Source organism: Macrobrachium rosenbergii, chromosome 24 (genome assembly GCF_040412425.1).
Source record: "Macrobrachium rosenbergii isolate ZJJX-2024 chromosome 24, ASM4041242v1, whole genome shotgun sequence".
NCBI classification, from domain to species: domain Eukaryota; kingdom Metazoa; phylum Arthropoda; class Malacostraca; order Decapoda; family Palaemonidae; genus Macrobrachium; species Macrobrachium rosenbergii.
In genome coordinates, this window is record NC_089764.1 from 31,832,059 (window position 1) to 31,851,102 (window position 19,044).

A 19,044-nucleotide genomic window follows, 5' to 3' on the forward strand; every position below is an offset into this window, starting at 1 on the left:
AACATAATGAGATTATTTTCAAAAAAATTCTATGGTTAGTTTTTAAGATATGGCGTCCTGCTTTTTTCAGGGAAAAGTCCCGGCACTCTGTTACATCTTGAGAAAATGCGGTCCAGACCAAGTCCTAGAGAGAGACAAAGTCTACCCAACTGGGTGGAGTCGCCTCCCACCTGGGGTAACTATGTGGGCGATGACTTACCTTAGAGGTACTACCCGCTCATTTTGGCAATGCACCTGCTGACGCAATAAGGATTTTTTTTGGAGGGGGAACTGAGCAGACGTTCTCTTTCTTTTGCCCTTGGTCCGGACCTTCCCACTGTCCGAATCATCACCTCTCTCCCCTAAAAATCACAAGATAAACTGATAAAGTAAACAATAATAATCGTTAACAGATAAAAATGGTCAAATATCATAAAAATTTTAGAAATATCTACGGTACGTCCAGTGATTGATAAAATGACTGAAATTGCTTAACAAGAATAACTTTATTAGCAAAACTTAACAATCAAGTCAATGAAATTTTAGTAAGTGAGCCATTCCCCAAAAAAACAATTAATTATAGGCCTACTTAACTCTGATGCCGCAATATCATAACAGCCCATCATTCCGGGAAAAATTATCTGCAAAGAAACTCGAAACGAATGAAGAATCTGCATACAAGCGTATATATTTCATATCAATATGATAAGAAAATGAATTATCTCCTTAACCTTCTATTAGTCCTCAGACAACAGAAAAGATGGGATACACTTCAAAGAGAACTGAGAAGGGCAGAGTTAGCAAGTTACTGTTTAGTTCAAATTATATTATTCCAGATTTAGAGAATAGAGTATAGAATTTAGGCCAAAGGCCAAGCGCTGGAACCTACGAGATCATTCAGCGCTGAAAGGGAAGTTGACAATAAGAAGGTTTGAAAGATGTAACGGGAGGAAAACCTCGCAGTTGCACTTTGAAACAATTGTTAGAGAGGGTGGAAAGTCAGAAGGAAGGAAGGGAATATAAACGATGGTACATTAAAGGGAATGAAAGAGGTTGCAGCTAGGGGATGAAGGGACGCTGCAAAGACCCTTAAGTAATGCCTACAGTGTACCACATGAGGTGCACTGACGGCACTAACCCCCTGCGGGGTATTCCAGATTTAAGCTATTTCTCACCTCTTTTGTTCCCATCTCAAAGATCCAACGATAATTTTTTTTCCTTTTCTATAATATCTATAGTAGTTGGAATTAGCATATACATTGTGCTACATACAACTTGATAAAACATATTTATCAGAGTATGCGTTAGATATAGATAAGAGCAAAACGTTCGCGAGGGAAAATAAAAATACTTGAAATACTGAGATCTTTCATCTAAATGCCCAGACAACTGAACAACAACAACAAATGCCAAATATTAAATCTTCTAACGCGATATGTCTTCTTACAATGCTATGAGACTAGTACTCTCTGGTAACACAGAATTATCAGCGTTTGTGCGTAAACTTATAAAGACGCCTCGTCCCAGACATCAGCTGCCTGTTGAGACAACGCAGGGTGTGATTGGTCCCTGAGGCTCGAAGAAGCTCTGCCTCGGAGCGAAGGTAACTGACGATGCCTCAACATGTGGTGATTCAAATTCGACCTGTCCCCGGTCCTGTACGAGCAATGGGGACACGCGAACGGTTTCTCTCCCGTGTGGGTGCGCAAGTGCGTGGCCAGGTATGTGCGTGCGGTGACGTTACCACAGATGGGGCATGCAACCCTTCGGCCTGGACCGGAATCCCTCGCTGCAGCTCCGGCTATGGTCCGACTTTGGTCACCAAGCGCCGTGTCGACGTCTTGGGCGCTTCTGCCGGGAAGAGTTGCACAATACAACATCTGAAACGAAGCAAAAGGAGTGTGAATCGTTGCTCGCCTAAAATAATAAGGAAAACAAAACAAATACAACATTCTTCTTCATCTGCAAGGTCTTTTATAAAGTTGAAGCTGATGTACGAAAAAAATTAAAATTCTGGTCTTTCTTTATTATTATTATTATTATTATTATTATTATTATTATTATTATTATGCAGTTTAACAAGACCATTAAGACGCATTTTTAAAACCTCACAGGGCTCTCCAGAAGTCTTTATTCTTTCTTTGTTTTTAAAAGAAAGGTGAAACATAAACAGCGAAAGTTGAATTTTAAAATCAGTCATTTTTCAGTAATTAAGAGGAGCCTGAAACTAAAAACTAGGAGAGAATTAAAATATAACGACAAAGGAAAGGAAAATTAAAGTATGAAAAGCTTAGGGACAAAGAAATTTGTAAAGGTAACAACAGAAAAGTATTTCGCGCTGAGCTCACACGCGCGTCATATGGTCTATTAACTGCATTTCATAACTAAAACGTCTTAATTAACTTACTCTGTGATCTACCGTTTGTATGTATGTCACATGAGTTGTTAACTTATCGTTAATGTTGGTTATAATCCCTCCTTATTTTTTTGCTGATTAAGGATCTAATTGGTATAAGGAGAGAGAGGGGGAAGGCACACTTTAGCTACATTTCAAGATGCGCAAAATAACTGCAAAGGCGAACTTCGTGGGACTACGAACTTCTTTGCAGCAAGGAAATATAATAGTTTGGCTTTGTCTCCCAAGAGTTTCCTTACCTCTTCATAATACTAAATAATTCTCTGATTTTGCCCCTACCTAGTACTACACCCACACCTTTCCTAAAAAAAAACAATAAAGATCCAACCTGCTTGGCTTGTCATTCTCCTTAAACTCATCTTCACATGATTCCACAGTAGCTAGCTCTTGACAGCTTTTTATCAACCATATACCTTCCCCTATATTTATGGTCTGTGAGTCTATTACGTAATATATATGGTAATACAGTAAATGAAGGAACCTGTCGAGTAATATACGGAGCTGCGTTGAGTCTAAAAGAGGATATGAACAACCAGAAACGCAGAATATCCAGTGACGGATACAACAAACTAAGAAGAAGCTGCAAGAACGAACTGTGAGGTCGGTGGAAAAGCCTTCCGACCTCACAAGGCTTACTTGCTCCCTTTCAACTGTAATGGTCCAATATTTCTGCTTCTAACAAAGAAGTGGTATAATGAGGATTTCATACTGATTGTTTTAGAGTTTAGATAAAGACTGTTCCTCGTAATTATTTTAACATTGGCAGTCTCTCGTTATCTATACATGGGGAATTCAAGTCTTTGCAAAAATAAACAAAATGAAAAGTTTACAGGCCTGATGGCATCCTTCCCCAGGTCCTCAGAGAGTTGGCAGATAAACCTGCCCATCCCTTAACTTATTATAACTAGTGGTTGCCCAAGAGCAAGAGCCCGTGCTGGTATAAGGATAGACTGAAAAACACATCTTTTGCTATGCCACTGATATTTACCTAACCTACAGAGGGATAATTACCCTGCTTCTTCCAAACATGCTCTTGTACAGAATGTTTAAAAGGTTTTCTTCTTCTTCTTGGTCCTTCCGAACTCAGGATGGATTAGGCCTATGTAATGCAAGATCGAGAGGTGATCTCCCATTCTTCTTTACTCGTATAAGGTCATCCTCTCTCAGACACTTTGCAGAATCTTAAGCCCTCCCCTTCTTGTAGGTCCACGCCACGGAATTACAGCTTGTTTGGAAACCGATTCTGTTTCTTTCGTTGACTATAGCTTCGTGTCAACAAAAGTAGCATGGTATATTTATAATAAAAAATTACTATAGCGCAACAGAGGTATGGTACTACAACGTACATCAGATAATAAAACTGCATTTTCACATATCCATTACTTTATTCCAGTGACTGCACTTCATCTAAATACTGCATAGATCAGCAACCTTGAATAAAGAACCTGAAGAGAGTGCATCGCTTATTCTAAACTTAAATTAGAAATGAACCTTTGACATTCAGTGCACTAATCACAACATCTCCCACTCAAGCACAGATGAATGGACAAGACAAGTGTACAATGCGTCTACGAACTTCTCACGAATCTGACAACAGTGCATAGAACAACACTGCCCTAAAATGGAAAACTGCAGTATCTGCAAAATTTTTCGAAATTGAGATATGCCTCAGTTATGTATTTTTGCAGATACTGCAGTCTTCCATTTTAGGGCAGAACGCCACTTTTACATCGGCTCCAGAGGCAAACAAAAAAATTCTGTAGAAGATCATAACAACAGCAGGACGGTAGAATGAAGGAAACGAAGTATTTCATCAGTCATCACAGGGAGTTTTTATAAGCTTCTTTCCAGTCTCCAACGGGATCATCACCACCACCATTCAAGTCCTGTGCTACATCTGGAGAGACGGCTGATCTGGATGAACGCTCGTGTGGTGGCGCCTCAAATTCGAGCGGTCGCCAGTGCGGTAACTGCAGTGCGAACAGCCGTACAGCTTCTCGCCGGTGTGCGTGCGAATGTGCCTCCTCAAATTGGCGCGGCTGACGGAGGAACCGCAGATGTGACACGACGTCCTGGGAGAAGACCGTTTCACCTCGTCCGCCACCCACATCACCTGACGGGTTTCATCCCACGCCCCAGCCCACGCCTGCCGCCCTCCACTGTCCACGCCCAGTATCATGTTAGTAAAGAGGCCAGTCACTCCCTGCAATACCAGAAAATATTTTTCATTTATTTCTCCCTTCTTCAAGTGGCTTCAAACTTAAATGTAAGGCTGCAGTAATTACACAAACATGATGCGTCAACACAATGGCAGTTTTTCCTGTGGGTCTCATTATATTATAAGAAAAGTGATTGTTTGCAGGAAATGGTTTTTTTTTTTCACTTTTTTAACAATGTCAACAGCACGTACTGGTGCATGAAGTTCTTTGCAGTTTTTAAAATGACCTAAATGAATTCTTTTCAATGTAAGTCTTTTTGCAAAAATTTAATTCATTAGTATATATATATATATATATATATATATATATATATATATATATATATATATATACATATATATATATATATATATATATACATATATATGTATATATATATTGCATGTTTAAGAGAGAGAGAGAGAGAGAGAGAGAGAGAGAGAGGACTAAAACATTTTGCATTATAATTCAGTGAAAACATAAACAAGAAACATTTATATTAGTCCCATCTTCCTTGGTCCTGTCTCTGAAGAATCATGGAACACTTTCCCAAAATTTTTACTCAGGATCAAAACCCCTTTGATAGTCAAAACATTTTACCTACATGTAACTAAAAATACAATTACTCTGATTTTCACAATCGATTGTATATTAAGGCAGAATTTTTCAGTGGATTATGTTAATGGAATACGTCATTCGTTCTTTTATAGAAAAAAACCTCATAGGTATAAAAAAAAGAATTTCATAAAGTTAGACTATAAATATTCTTCATATATAGCCTACACAAAAGACCTTTTTCCCCATCATTTTCCATAGAAGGATTGTTGCTTTGGTACTTGGAACCCGTATTTCCATAAAAGGATTGTTACTTTGGTACTTGGAACCCGTATTTCCATGGACTTGGAACCTGTATTTCCATAAAAGGATTGCTTGGTACTTGGATCCCGTATTTCCATTGAAGGAACCCGTATTTCCATAGAAGGATTGTTGCTTTGGTACTTGGAACCCGTATTTCCATAGAAGGATTGTTGCTTTGGTACTTGGAACCCGTATTTCCATAGAAGGATTGTTGCTTTGGTACTTGGAACCCGTATTTCCATAGAAGGATTGTTGCTTTGTTACCTGGAACCCGTATTTCCATAAAAGGATTGTTGCTTTGGTACTTGGAACACGAATTTCCATAGAAAGATTGTTGCTTTGGTACTTGGAACCCACATTTCCACAGAAGGATTGTTGTTTTGGTAACTGGAACCCGTTTTTCCATAGAAGGATTGTTGCTTTGGTACTTGGAACCCGTATTTCCATAGAAGGATTGTTGCCCGGGTACCTGGAATCCGTATTTCGTGGTAATAGATACCAAAAAGGTCTCCTAACTGAGGTATTTGTCCCATCTTTTATCGTGATTTCCTCTTCTTCTTGCCTCTGTCTGATTGGACCCACTCCTGACCTATGCAGTTAAGAAACTATTGGCCATAAGACATCAGTCATTTCTAGTTTCTCCTCCCTCTGCTGCTCATGCATGCTTTTTCTTATCTCCTACTACTACTACTACTACTAATAATAATAATAATAATTATAATAACAATAATAATAATAATCATAATAAACATAAACCTGCGTATTTTGTTATTTTTGCTATTCCCTATACCCGTCCTAGGCACCCCATGGAAACAGAACAATATGGATGACATCATAGCCCCGACTGCAACAAAGAAATAACAATTTTTCATATTGCTAATGGTGAAGACGATCCAAGCCATCTCCTAATAGCGTAAGTGAGGTTGGAAAAGGTTAAATGGAACCACACTGCAAGCTATGAGTGGGCACTTAGAATGTGCTACTTAGATCTCTGACAATGCCTCAGAGCAACACTGCCCTAAAATGGAAAACTGTAGTATCTGCAAAATTTTCGAACTTGAGATTGGGCGCGAGAAACACTGATACACAAGTGACTGCAGTTTCAGAATAATTCTTCAATGCTTTCCACGAGTATTTAGGGGGTCTCATTTGCAGTATCTGCAAAATCAGTAGTAAAGCAAGGGAATATCTACCATTTTTCTCAGTTTTGTATTTTTGCAGATACTGCAGTCTTCCATTTCAGGGCAGTATATACTGGCGTGCTCCACTTCAGGCAAGTTTTAATGCGGGTCAGTTTTCATTACTATGGCAAATTTTTAAGAAAGGGAAAAGCAGTTGTGGAAATTCTCACGAAAAGCCTCCTCTTGACGTGCAACAAATGCTCTCAAATCGTAGTATGTGTGTATGTCATTTTGGTTTGTCATCATCATTTTACTGCTTATTTAAATTAAGTCCTTTTCGTCTGGATAAACTTCAGCCAGTGGCGTCGCTATGGGGGGCCAAGGGGCGCCCGGGCCCTCCCAGTCAGATGCTTGGCCCCCCCCAGTTGAATTCCCTTTATAGCTAAACTTTAACCCTTATACAGTATTTGATACATTTGCATATAGAAAGAGTTGCACATTAACTGAAAAATGAGCTCTATAATTTCAAATACAGGCTTACTAATTATTAATACTTTCATTTTCCTTCATTCACATGGAAATACACATTCGGGAATAGTATATTTTACTAATTACAGAATACGTACATTAGTCTTATGTATTTTTCTTTGGCACCCCCCAAAAATATCTTGGACTTCAGTATGGAATTAACCTCAAGAAAGCGATAACTCCATCTTAACAATCGCATGAAAAGGTTAGTACTGGTAAAGCAAGAGTTTTTACATCGCGATCATTATTCGCTGTTGTCTTACCTTGCAGATTTCTGTCAATATAATCAACGGATTCATACCTTCTAAAACAGTGGTTCTCAACCTGGGGGGCGTTAGCAATTCCCAAGGCGGGGGGGGAGCCCTAGGGAAAAGTTAAAAATTCTCTAATTATATTCGTTATTCTCTTAACATGAGTCGCTAAGAAGCAGTGTCAAGTATCTCACTGATTCATTCCCAAAAGAATAAAAACACCCCTTTTTCTCTTTTTTTTTATTTTCCTTTAAATCTGCAAGGGGGGCATATATACAATAAAGTTAATAATACTTACCATAGCAAGGGGAAATATAGGTTTTCGGTCAAAGTTTTTTTTTTTTTTTTTTTTTTTTTTTGCGAGTGCGCGCAAATATCTGCTGTCACAAGAAAGGTGTTTGCTAACAGTAATAAAAGATAAAGGCCAGTGCTATTTATATTTATATTAACAGCATATTTTTTTTCTACCCAGACAATATATGTTCTTCCCAGTACATTCAAAGTGTTCTACAACTCATTCTCAAACCAGTGGCATAAAGAAACTTATAACACGACAGAAAAATAATCCAAATTACAAATTGATGATTTTACAAAAATCTACGTAACTCAGTAATCAAAATGTAAAATTTTACAACTACTACATACCCATGGGCGCATCCTTCTTCCAAAGGACTTGAAAAAATATATATTATCCTTATTCATCTTTGCATTACTCTCATATTACAAAGGAAAATGCAATGTTAAAGAACACAGCTTCATTCCATATGCAAATTAAATTTCCTTGAGAATCTTTGCAAGTAACAATCTCACCTATAAGAAGGAAGGCCTGTATGACATTGATGATTAAATTCAAGGCATCATCTAATTACAAAAACGGACATTTTAGAGAATACTTCATATTTTATTGTTCGACAGAATCATTTCAGGACAAAGTTTTAATAAACATTTGGTAGAATACTTTGAACCAAAAATGCTACTTTCGTACTGTCTTTAATGAAAATGTGAAAGTCAGTAAAAATGAAATACTGTGCAAATACATTACAAGGCATTCTTAAATTTGAAGAATGTATAGTATGTATAAGTGCTTACGTTCATATATAAGAAAAAGAACACAAGCATATATATATATATATATATATATATATATATATATATATATATATATATATATATATATAACATACTTCCTTTATTCACTTGTTCAATCAAAATACTTCAATGCAACTGAACGTGCATAAAAAAAATAAAATTAATATCAAATACAATCTTCCAAGTTCAGCGCCGTGAGTGATAAGGCCTTGGTATTATAACTTCTGACAAAAATTATATATCTACAGATTAAAACAAATATACAAGAAGTATCGTAAATTATAATTAAGCTAATGTGATTGATGGTGGAAGTAAATCTAATTTCAAGCAACTATCGCCCATTCAGTGTCTTTTTTTGTTTCTATCTTTACCTTGAGTGTAAATTTATGAATGAAGACTACGAACGTGACGCGACAAGTGGCTACGATCGCCCGTACAGAAATTACATTTCGAACATTTGAAGGGCTTTTCTCCCGTGTGCGTCCTGAAATGCTTCTGGAGATCAGTTCTGAAAGTGAAATGCTTCCCGCAATAACTGCAGACGTGCTGGGGGTTCGACGCAGACCGATGGTAGCCCAGATGTCTTTTGTATCTATGCACGTTCCTGAAAATCTTCTTGCACAGGGGACACGTCCACTCGTCATCACTGCCCAAGCGGCTTTGCTGCTGCGCGCGACTCGTGATATCAGACTTTTCGTGGAAAAATTCAAGCTGGTTTGCTCTTCTTCTTTCCGAATAAAAGTAGTTGGGATGCTGACTGACTTCATACCAGTGCGAAGTAGCTTCTCTGCTTCTACGAGAGGAATTCAGGGGAAAATCTCGAACCACTTCTGCCAATGTCCCACCCTGCAAGAAAACAATAGCATCTTAAAATGGCGTTACTCTCTCTCCCTCTCTCTATCTATCTCTATCTCTCACCTAAACCTCTCCACTCAAAACCATATCAAAAATGACCAAGACTTTTCACACTATTTTCATAACAACAGATTCACCTTTCATGAGGAACGGGGGATTATCATCACCAAGCACTGGCGGGATGACATCGACGTTGGTGCTTCACCAAACTGCTACGGTCAGCAAAGCGATATGAACAGTGATAACAAGGGTACGGCCTTTCGCCAGTGTGTGTTCGTGTGTGTTTTTCCATGTCCTTGCGGTAGGCAAAAGACTTGTGACAAAACTGACAAGTATACTGAGGGTTGGTGGCTCGGCGGCAGTATCCCAGGTGGTTTCGGAATTTTTCGTGCGTTTGTTGTGGTCGGCCACAAAGGGGGCAAGGCAGTCCCGGGACTTCCACCGCCATGTTGGCTAAGCCCGCGGTCTCCTCCAAGCTGTGCCTTCGAACGTCCAGGCTTCTCCAAGCCTGAAACAAGACGACAGGCATTCTTGAATAATACAGTTTACAAAGCTTTAGACACATCATCAAACGGAAGTCTTTAAACTCTCGTTCATCTCAACAAAATCAAAACCAGTCAACAGGTCACACAAAAATACACTGCTTATCCAAAATGTCATTTCCTTCCACACAAGCACAAAGTTATAGAGTTCGGAAGCCAAGTTTCCCAACTTCACTAAATTCACATACTTTGACAACACTAAGAGTCACAAAACCAGTTTTTTTTTTTTTTTTTACGATCACAATGTTATTAATGATCGTAGGGAAGGGGTCGACTTTGCCTCGGCAAGACGCTGCTGAGCTGATGTTGCCGACGGATGTGCCTCGCCAGACTCGACCGATCTCCGGTACGAAAGCCGCACGTCGTGCACGAAAACGGCTTCTCTCCCGTATGAGTACGAACGTGTTTATCGTGATCGTAACGAGAAGCTGAGACTTTGCCGCACCAGGCGCATCCATACTGCGCCTCTATGCCAGTTACAGCCTGATAGTTCTCGTAGTACTCGAGGCGATGGTGATGATGGGGGGGCAGCATGCCCTGTAAAACGAGAGAAACCAACTCTTGAAGCTTCCACTACAAACTCTTTTTTTTATTTTATTTTAACGGTTTTTTTTCCAATTAGCCTAAACTCAGAAGTAAGATTAGCAGTGTATGAGAATGTTTTCTGAAGAAGACCAACGCCATCATGCACACCACTCACAGTTTTATAGAGCTATGTAAAAGGGAAATGAAAACGGGAAAAGTACGTCATAATCTTATTATGGCGGTGGGGGCTTATTCCGATGCTTATTTCGCACGTGGGACTTCAGGTTCCATTTGTAAGAGCATGAGAATTCGCAGTAAGGGCACGAGTGGTCCTTCTCTTTCTGGTGACATTTAAGGTGACGCTCATAGTAGTAGCGCAGCCCAAACTGTTTGTGACACACGGGACATATCCAAATCTGCCTACTGCCTAGGGTTTGAGCCCAGTGCAAGCGCTCGGCTTCGCTCGCACCTAATACTTGCTCTTCATTGCTCATACTTGTCCCTCCAGGAGCATAAGCAGGTGGTCCCATCCACTGCAAAGAGATAACACTACCTCAGTACCTCGAAAGCTGGGATTTGATTTAGTTTATTTACTTGAAAAAAAAAAAAAAAAAACTATTTCGGGGCTAATTAAAATGAACTAAAACCAGGGGTTGGGATGCAGCACTCACTTGAAAATTTTACCTCACAATGAAAGTTATTGTACAAGGCTTACTTTTAAAGTACATAAAGATATTTTGATGAAATCTAGTTACCACAAATTAGCAGTTTGGAAACTAAAGAAGAAGTTATATGCACTTCTGTGAACTCAATTCAAAATCTAATAAAAGATACAAACTTGGTCATTCTATCAGTTTTTAATTAAATTTTTAAAATCCAACAAAGGCCATTTCAAGACTTGCATATCTTGAAAGTACTAAGTTCGGTGCTAAAACTACCGTATCTGCCGGCATGTACTACGATGCCCCCTAATTTGGGTGGGTCATATTCTGAGGAAATGAAAATGCCCTTCCTTTTCCAATTTATTATCAAGTGACGAACGATATATATATATATATATATATATATATATATATATATATATATATATATATATATATATATATATATATATATATATATATATAATTTTGAACCCATAAAGATAATATAATTTACAAAGTTAATCTATATAAAGCATATTGTAAAGTACAGTCTTCGCACTGTAACACAAATGACAAATATTGTTGGAGAGCGCTTGAGGGAGCGTTGGGGGTGAATGGAAAATTTTATAATCACTAATCTAATGTAACACATTGTATAACAAACACCAGTACTACTTTTGTAATGGAAAATCAAACATTCCAAATTACCAAGCAAGATATTTCGACACAAGGCTATTACATCAGTACAGCCTAAATCACTAAAGAATATTCTATGGATCTATGGCCTTACCAATTAAGGTCTAGAGAATATTCTCTAGACCTATAGCCTATACCATGGTCTAGAGAATATTTTCTAGGCATACAGTACCCTTCATTCCATGGAACAAAGACTGAGTCAAAGCCTTCTACACCCTACCTAGAACGTCGTATCCCCCCCCCCCCCCACCACAAAAGCCCTCCCAACTATATAAGCTTCACATCTGGACCGGAGCCAAAAATGATCTCCCAGAGACTTCAACAACAAAGAAGCCACTTAGCGGGAGCAAAATAAAAAGGTCGTCAAGGAGAGAGAGCTTTTTACAGTTCTCGATCACTCTAAAATACTATTATTTTATTTCAAAGTATCACGTATCAGTGTCTTTGGTTTTCTGACTATATATTGCATGCTTATGTATTGATGTCTGTTCGTTCGTCTGTCGATTTATAACCCATTGATTGTTCCTACGGGAATTCTATTCAGCGGAAGCTCAATTTGCAAGTTAGTGGCATCGTGGGCTTTTTCCTTATGAATGCCTGTTGACTCTGCATAATAATAATAATAATAATAATAATAATAATAATAATCTCAGTCTTCTTGGGGAAGCCAGCGACAAATATAGGGAAGCCTTCACTTAATAGCAATCAAGATATTTTGTAGCATCGCAAATGTTAACTACTTATATCAATGTTTTTTTTCAAGATATTATTATTATTATTATTATTATTATTATTATTATTATTATTATTATTAGTGAAGCCCTCTCTTTCCCACCTACTAAAACACTTAGGCACGTAAGGGAAATAGAAGGCCTGGTCCACCGGAGTATAAAAAGCGCTCTGGATAGAACAGAGCCGCCATGCGGCCCGTGCCTGGATTACCTCAGATTGGGGTTACCTAATTGACAAAAGAATGAAAGGCAAGACATCTGCTCAGTGGCACTGTCCGCCCTCAGATCTTAAAAACTACTGGGGCTAGAGGGCTTTAAATTGGTATGTTTATCATCCACCCTCCAATCATCAAACATACCAAATTGCAGCCCTCCAGCCCCAGTAGTTTTTATTTTATTTAAGGTTAAAGTTAGCCATGATCGTGCTTCTGGCAACGATAAAGGATAGGCCACCACCGGTCCATGGTTGAAGTTTTATGGGCCGCGGCCCATACAGCATTGTACCAAGACCAGCAAAAGAGAGATCTATTTTCGTTGGCCTTGAGTACACGCTGTAGCGGCCGTACAGAAAACTACTCGATTGCGCCGAAGAAACTTCGGCGCATTTTTTTAACTTGTTTTTGTTAACCTGACTTTAATGCCAGCACGGGCTCTTGCTCATAAAGCAGCCCGTAGATATACCCCTTCTCTTCTCCATACCCTCTTTTCTTTGTTATTAGACAGTCTTCCCATTCTCTCTCTCTCTCTCTCTCATATGTCCAGTACAATAACTGCTATTGCTCTTCTGAGAAAGGCAGCCAATCAACAACTTGGCACTATCAATCAATGCAGTGCTTCCTTCAGGGACTGTTTCTTTCCCTCCGCTGCTAGCCATGGAATTCTCTTTCCTATTCTGTTTTCCCTGAGACCTAAACATTTTTTTCTTCTAGGAAGCAGGTCTATAGTTCTTCCTTGGTCCTCTTCATTCTACTTGCCTGGGATTGATAAGAGAAATGTAAATAATGCCAACTCCAAGTACTGGGACCAATTCATTCAGAAAGAATTGAACTGAAAGGTTTGAAAGGTGTAACAGGAGGAAAACCTTGCAACTGCACTATGAAACAACTGTTTGAAGAGGGTGGAATGTAAGATGGAAGAATGAATATAAAAGGAGGTGCAGTAAAAGGAATGAAGCGGGTTGCCGCTAGGGGTCTACGGAAGGGACGCTGCAAAGAACCTTAAGTAACGCCTACAGTGCGCCGCGTGAGAGATGTACTGACAGCACTACCCCCCTATGGGATACCTCCCTATGTGGCCCTACAATTAAACCAAGAAACAAAAAAGGTAAGAAAATGCATGATTAATATTTCTTGATGCAATATATTTCTCTAAATAATTTACACACATGTGATGGATCATACTATTTCATTCCAGACTGACAAAAACATAAGAATTTTTAAAAATTTCATATTAGCAATGGACCTCATCCCTTTAGAAGACGTGGCATACATATAATGTGTTTCACTTCATGATGTGTTGCATTTTGGCATAGTAATCAATGTCATCATAAAAACAATTTAAGTAGTCATTACTGCATTGCTGAATGATAATAGTTAAAATATCTGCATATCTGTATGTTAATCAGAAATACAAAATTCCACTTCATATTCCTATTTTCATGACAGCTGAATCCATAATTGAAGTGCATCGTGATCACACAAATTTCCATAAATAATAAAAATAATAAAGAATAGACGACACAGTCAAACTTCGATTCAAAGAGGTTATATCATCAATCTATTTCTATCTACAACACTCACATGGATGTAGAGTTTTCAACTGGTTATATATAATAATGATAATACAAGCTGTTAGAAAACTGGGCTGCAAATTCCTGAGATGTATGCTAGTATTGCACTAGCCCCGGTTAGGTTAGGTTAGGTTAGGTAGGATTGGGTTAGGTTAGGTTAGGTTAGAGTACTACCTTTAGAGTAATTTGGGTGTGGGAAACGTAATGAGATTATTTTCAAGAAAATTCTATGGTTAGTTTTTAAGATATGGCATCTCGCTTTATTCAGGGAAAGGTCCCAGTACTTGGTTTGATCGGTTACGCCTCAGGAAAATGCGCCCGGGCTATTTAGATTGAATTTGTGTCACTGCAACAAAGGATCTAAGAAAATAAACAGTGGTACTGTCACTGTGCCAAAATAAATTTAATTAGACACTGAAGCTGTGGCGTCGCTATGGGGGCGTCCAGGGCCACCCCAGTCAGATGCTTGGCACACCCCAGTTGAAATTCCCTTTGTAGCTAAACTTTAACCCTTACAGTCTTTGATACAATTGCATATAATATGAGTTGAAAATTCCTTGAAAATTGAGCTCTATCATTTCAAATACAGGTTTACTAATTACTACTGTAATACTTTTATTTTCATTCATTCACATGGATATAAATACATTCAAGAATAGTATATTTTACTAATTACAAAACTGGTACATTAGTTTTGTGTAATTTTCTTTGGGACCCCCCAAAAAATTTCTTGGCCCCACCTAGGCCATCCCACTGATGGAACACCAGCTATGCCACTGCACTGAAGTTTGAATATATATATTAAATACCAAATAAGATAAAATGTGTATCAAATTCTGTCATATCTCTCCAAAAAAAACTGTATTCTCTAAAAATAAGACAGCGTTAACGAAACCTATATTGTTCCAAATGGTATCTCCCCCCCCAAAAAAAAAAAAACTCAAGAGGTAAAGTGAAGCGCAGGCTATAATATGATGAAGATTATTGATCATATTGGGCCCCTCACCTTAATGTACACAATTCACTCTCTTCTTTCTTTTACTTCTCTTGTAACTATTGGTTCAATGAACATTCTTCTTACATGCTTTTATTTAACTTGACTTCCACGCCTGTCCATCTGTTCGGGTCAAATCTTGTAACTAAATTTTCGACCTGTTCTCATCGTCTGATGGACTTGAAATTTTGCATGGTTACTCAATCCCGGTGACAATACAACCTTACTTGATCAGTAGGTCAGCAGTGACCTCTAGTGACCCCACAGTAACCTTTTCCAGTATCTCTGGATTTGTATAAAACTCTGGATTTTTCATACCTTCTTTGACTTGGCAGTACTGTATATAAGTTAATAACTCTACGGATTTTTCAAACCTTCTTTGGCTCGACAGGATAACGTGTTCAATTTCGTTAAATACAATCAATATTCGGTTACAATTTGTCAAAAAATTTTGAAAAACGCTTTTATTAAAATGCACTCAAAAGTAAAAAATAATTTTTTGAGAAACCAGGATTTTCTTACAATTAATCATGTCTACAAAAATAAAAGCGTGGGCATCAAACATGGAAAGAAGCACTACAAAAAAAGAAATATGTTTTTTTTTATTTTTTGTACCATTTTCTTCCATTTTTGGAGCCCACGCTTTTATTTTTGTAGACATGAATAATTGTAAGAAAATCCCAGTGTGTCTCAAAAATATATATATATATATATATATATATATATATATATATATATATATATATATATATATATATAAAGCAAAATAATCTTCACCCGATTGATATAATAAAAATGTATACTGTAAATAATAGTTACTTTCTCTTTCATATAATGTAATAATTTGCTAAATTATATTAAGTGTTTACTCCTATTGCATGTTCAGATGAACACATCAGAGAAATGACAGCAAACATTCATTACAATATGATCATAACATATATATGTGTTGTGATTCGTTGATATTAACTGCAGTAATCTGAGGTGTAACTTTCATTCAGGAACTTTAAACACGGCCTCCTACGCACCAAAATGTTAAGAAAATAAAAAAAAAGGATAAATGTGTAAATTTTGGCTTGTTGTCTTTATTAACCTGCAGGCATAATGACACACACACAATATATATATATATATATATATATATATATATATATATATATATATATATATATATATATATATATATATATATATATATATATATATATATATATATATATATATATATATATATATATACATATAATATATATATATATACATATATAATATATATATATATATATATATATATATATATATATATATATATATATATATATATATATATATATATATATATACACACACACACATATACACATGTACTGTATGTATAAATGGATTAACTTAAATTACACTTATACATGAAATTAAACAGATGCTGTTGTAATGGCATCCTATTCATTTTGCATCTTTAGATATTTCTCGTTTACAAGAGCATAAATCAATTGATATTTACATCGTACCTTAAAACAATTTGTATTTACAAAAACACATGTCAGCTGATCATATACAGAGTTCTTGAACAGCAGCACTGCAAACTGATCCACGTTTGTGTAGTTCTACACTGGAGCTGGCCTTATGCAATCAAGGGCTCTTCTTCCTCGGGGACCCCGTAAAACAGATTCAGGTTTATCGAACACTCATCATAAACTCATATAAATTTCTCTTGGATAACAATAACTTTATGATAAAATTCTCATACTCATTACAATAGTAATTATTTTCTGTCCCTCATACCTTGAAAGCTTGCAGAGATTTTGACATTTTTGGGGGAGGTAGACCAATTTGTGCTCATTCTTTACCAGTGGCGTTGCTAAGGGGAGGGGGGGCCAGGCCCCCAGTCAGATGCTTGGCCCCCTCTCAGGTGAAATTCCCTCTGTAGCTAAGCTTTAATCCTTACAATATTTGATACACTTGAATAAAGTAAGTGTTGGACATTAATTAAAAATTGAGCTCTATAATTTAAAGTACAGGTTTACTAAATACTAATACTCTGATTTTCCTTCATTCACAAGGATATATACCACATTCGAGAATAATATATTTTACTAATTACAGAATTGGTACATTAGTTTTGTGTAATTTTCTTTGGGGCCCCCAAAAAATATCTTGGCACCACCTAGGCCCTCCCCCCACTGATGGAATGACAGCTACACCACTGTTCTTTACTCCACTGATTATGATAAAATATTGACAAATACTGTTACAAACTCAGTCTGCAATTAAAATCATGTCTGGCAACGTCACCAAACTTTACAAAAACCTACATAAAATATGACAAACAGAACAATGTGAAATCTCACAGTGACACTTGGCAAAATTCAGGACTGACTGCAAGGGATTGAAGCATGCAGTATGTACAGAGAAAAGATAGCTTTTTACATGTGATATATATACAACAAAGTTAAAGACTTTTATAATTATGCTCCCCTTTATAGATATATAGTATCATTTACAACCTATAAAAAGCTGGTACTGTAATCTCCATATTTACAGGGAATAACACTAGTCAGGCATACTTTTAACTGCTTATATATTAAATTCAGTTTATAAAGATCACACTTTTTTAAAAACTCCAATGGACCTCAACTAGGATGGCTCACTCACTCACGACTTGTGACTAGCATGACAAGAAATTCATCCAATGAACCCTCCCTCCGGGTTCCCATTTCCCCAGGTGGGAAACTGGCCTGAACTCGAACTTCCGCCGGAGGTGACAAAGACTTTGTGGACTGACTTCAAGTGCACGTTCAAATTGGAACGCTGGGCTGACCTATAAGAACACAAATGGCACACGAACGGCTTCTCTCCAGTATGTGTCCTCATGTGCTTCTCGTACTCAGAACGGAATAGGACGATCCTACCACACACAGGACAGGTCAGTGGATTGTTCGCCCGTCTCTGCGGCCTGGGAGCAGTAGCCGCCATGAGGACGCCGACTAACCCACCGGGATTACTCGCGTTCCCGGTCGGTGCTAAGCTCGGCGCCGCTGGCGAGGGCGAACCAAATCGGACTAGGCTCAGGTTCCCAGACAGTTTCGCCAGAGTTGGAAACTGCTGCTGAACGACGAGCAACTGCTGACGAGCCTGCTCTAGGTTCGAGGCGCTGACCTTCAGCGGGTCGTTGCTGCTTTCGCCGTCGCAGGTGTTTCCACCTTCCGCAGCTGCTGCAGCAACTGGCTCGACCTTAATTTGCGGCGTCGGAGAGCGCGAGGAGGAATCCTGGAGGAGCTGCTCCAGCGGAGACACCTGCAACAACAACACGTGGTGTCACTGGTCGCTGGGCAGAGTCCCCTAAGCATAACAGGTTATTAAATACTCTAGAAAACACATGCACATTTCAAGGCGGTGTCACACAGGTGTCTTTTAACATGTCGCTAAGAAAAGGGGGCACCAGGCAGCCAATGATTTTTATTTCTCCTTTTTTCAAAATTAAAGTCCCGTATGTTCGTTATTACGTGATGTCTCCTTAACAAACACCTTTGACTTAAACTTCGTACTACTATCCATTTCAGGGATTGCAAGTCATCATTTTTCTCAAATATCATTCAAACTAATTATTTGATTGAAGCGGTACTTTGACAGTGTACAAGACACCTCCCACTAATTTTTGGTAATATAGTGCATTGTCAAATGGCGTTAGTTAAGGCGTTTACTCTTGACTTTTAAAGGCAAAGTCGCATGAGTCAGCAGGACTAATCTACGCAATTGAACGTCCATTATCCCCCATAGACAGGAAAGGGGGGTGGAGATGGGGAGGCCAGGACAGTGGGTTGAGGAAGG

General features: G+C 38.0%; 1 protein-coding gene across 7 annotated transcripts in view; it reads right to left on the reverse strand.

The window, feature by feature from the left end:
• Positions 1-1,334: 1,334 nt before the first annotated feature.
• The window catches only part of LOC136851982 (broad-complex core protein isoforms 1/2/3/4/5-like), a 111,116-nt gene continuing 93,406 nt past the window's right edge, over positions 1,335-19,044 (reverse strand). For 2 of the 7 annotated variants that reach the window (XM_067126393.1, XM_067126398.1), the window contains exon 5: positions 1,335-1,859. In XM_067126393.1, the coding sequence (XP_066982494.1) occupies positions 1,485-1,859 (375 nt within the window). In that variant the 3' untranslated portion in view covers positions 1,335-1,484. Of the gene's footprint in view, positions 1,860-3,760; positions 4,599-7,774; positions 9,287-9,432; positions 9,804-10,424; positions 10,896-17,441; positions 18,511-19,044 lie in introns of those variants that run through there. The other 5 variants (XM_067126402.1, XM_067126405.1, XM_067126389.1 and 2 more) reach the window with 5 other exon arrangements.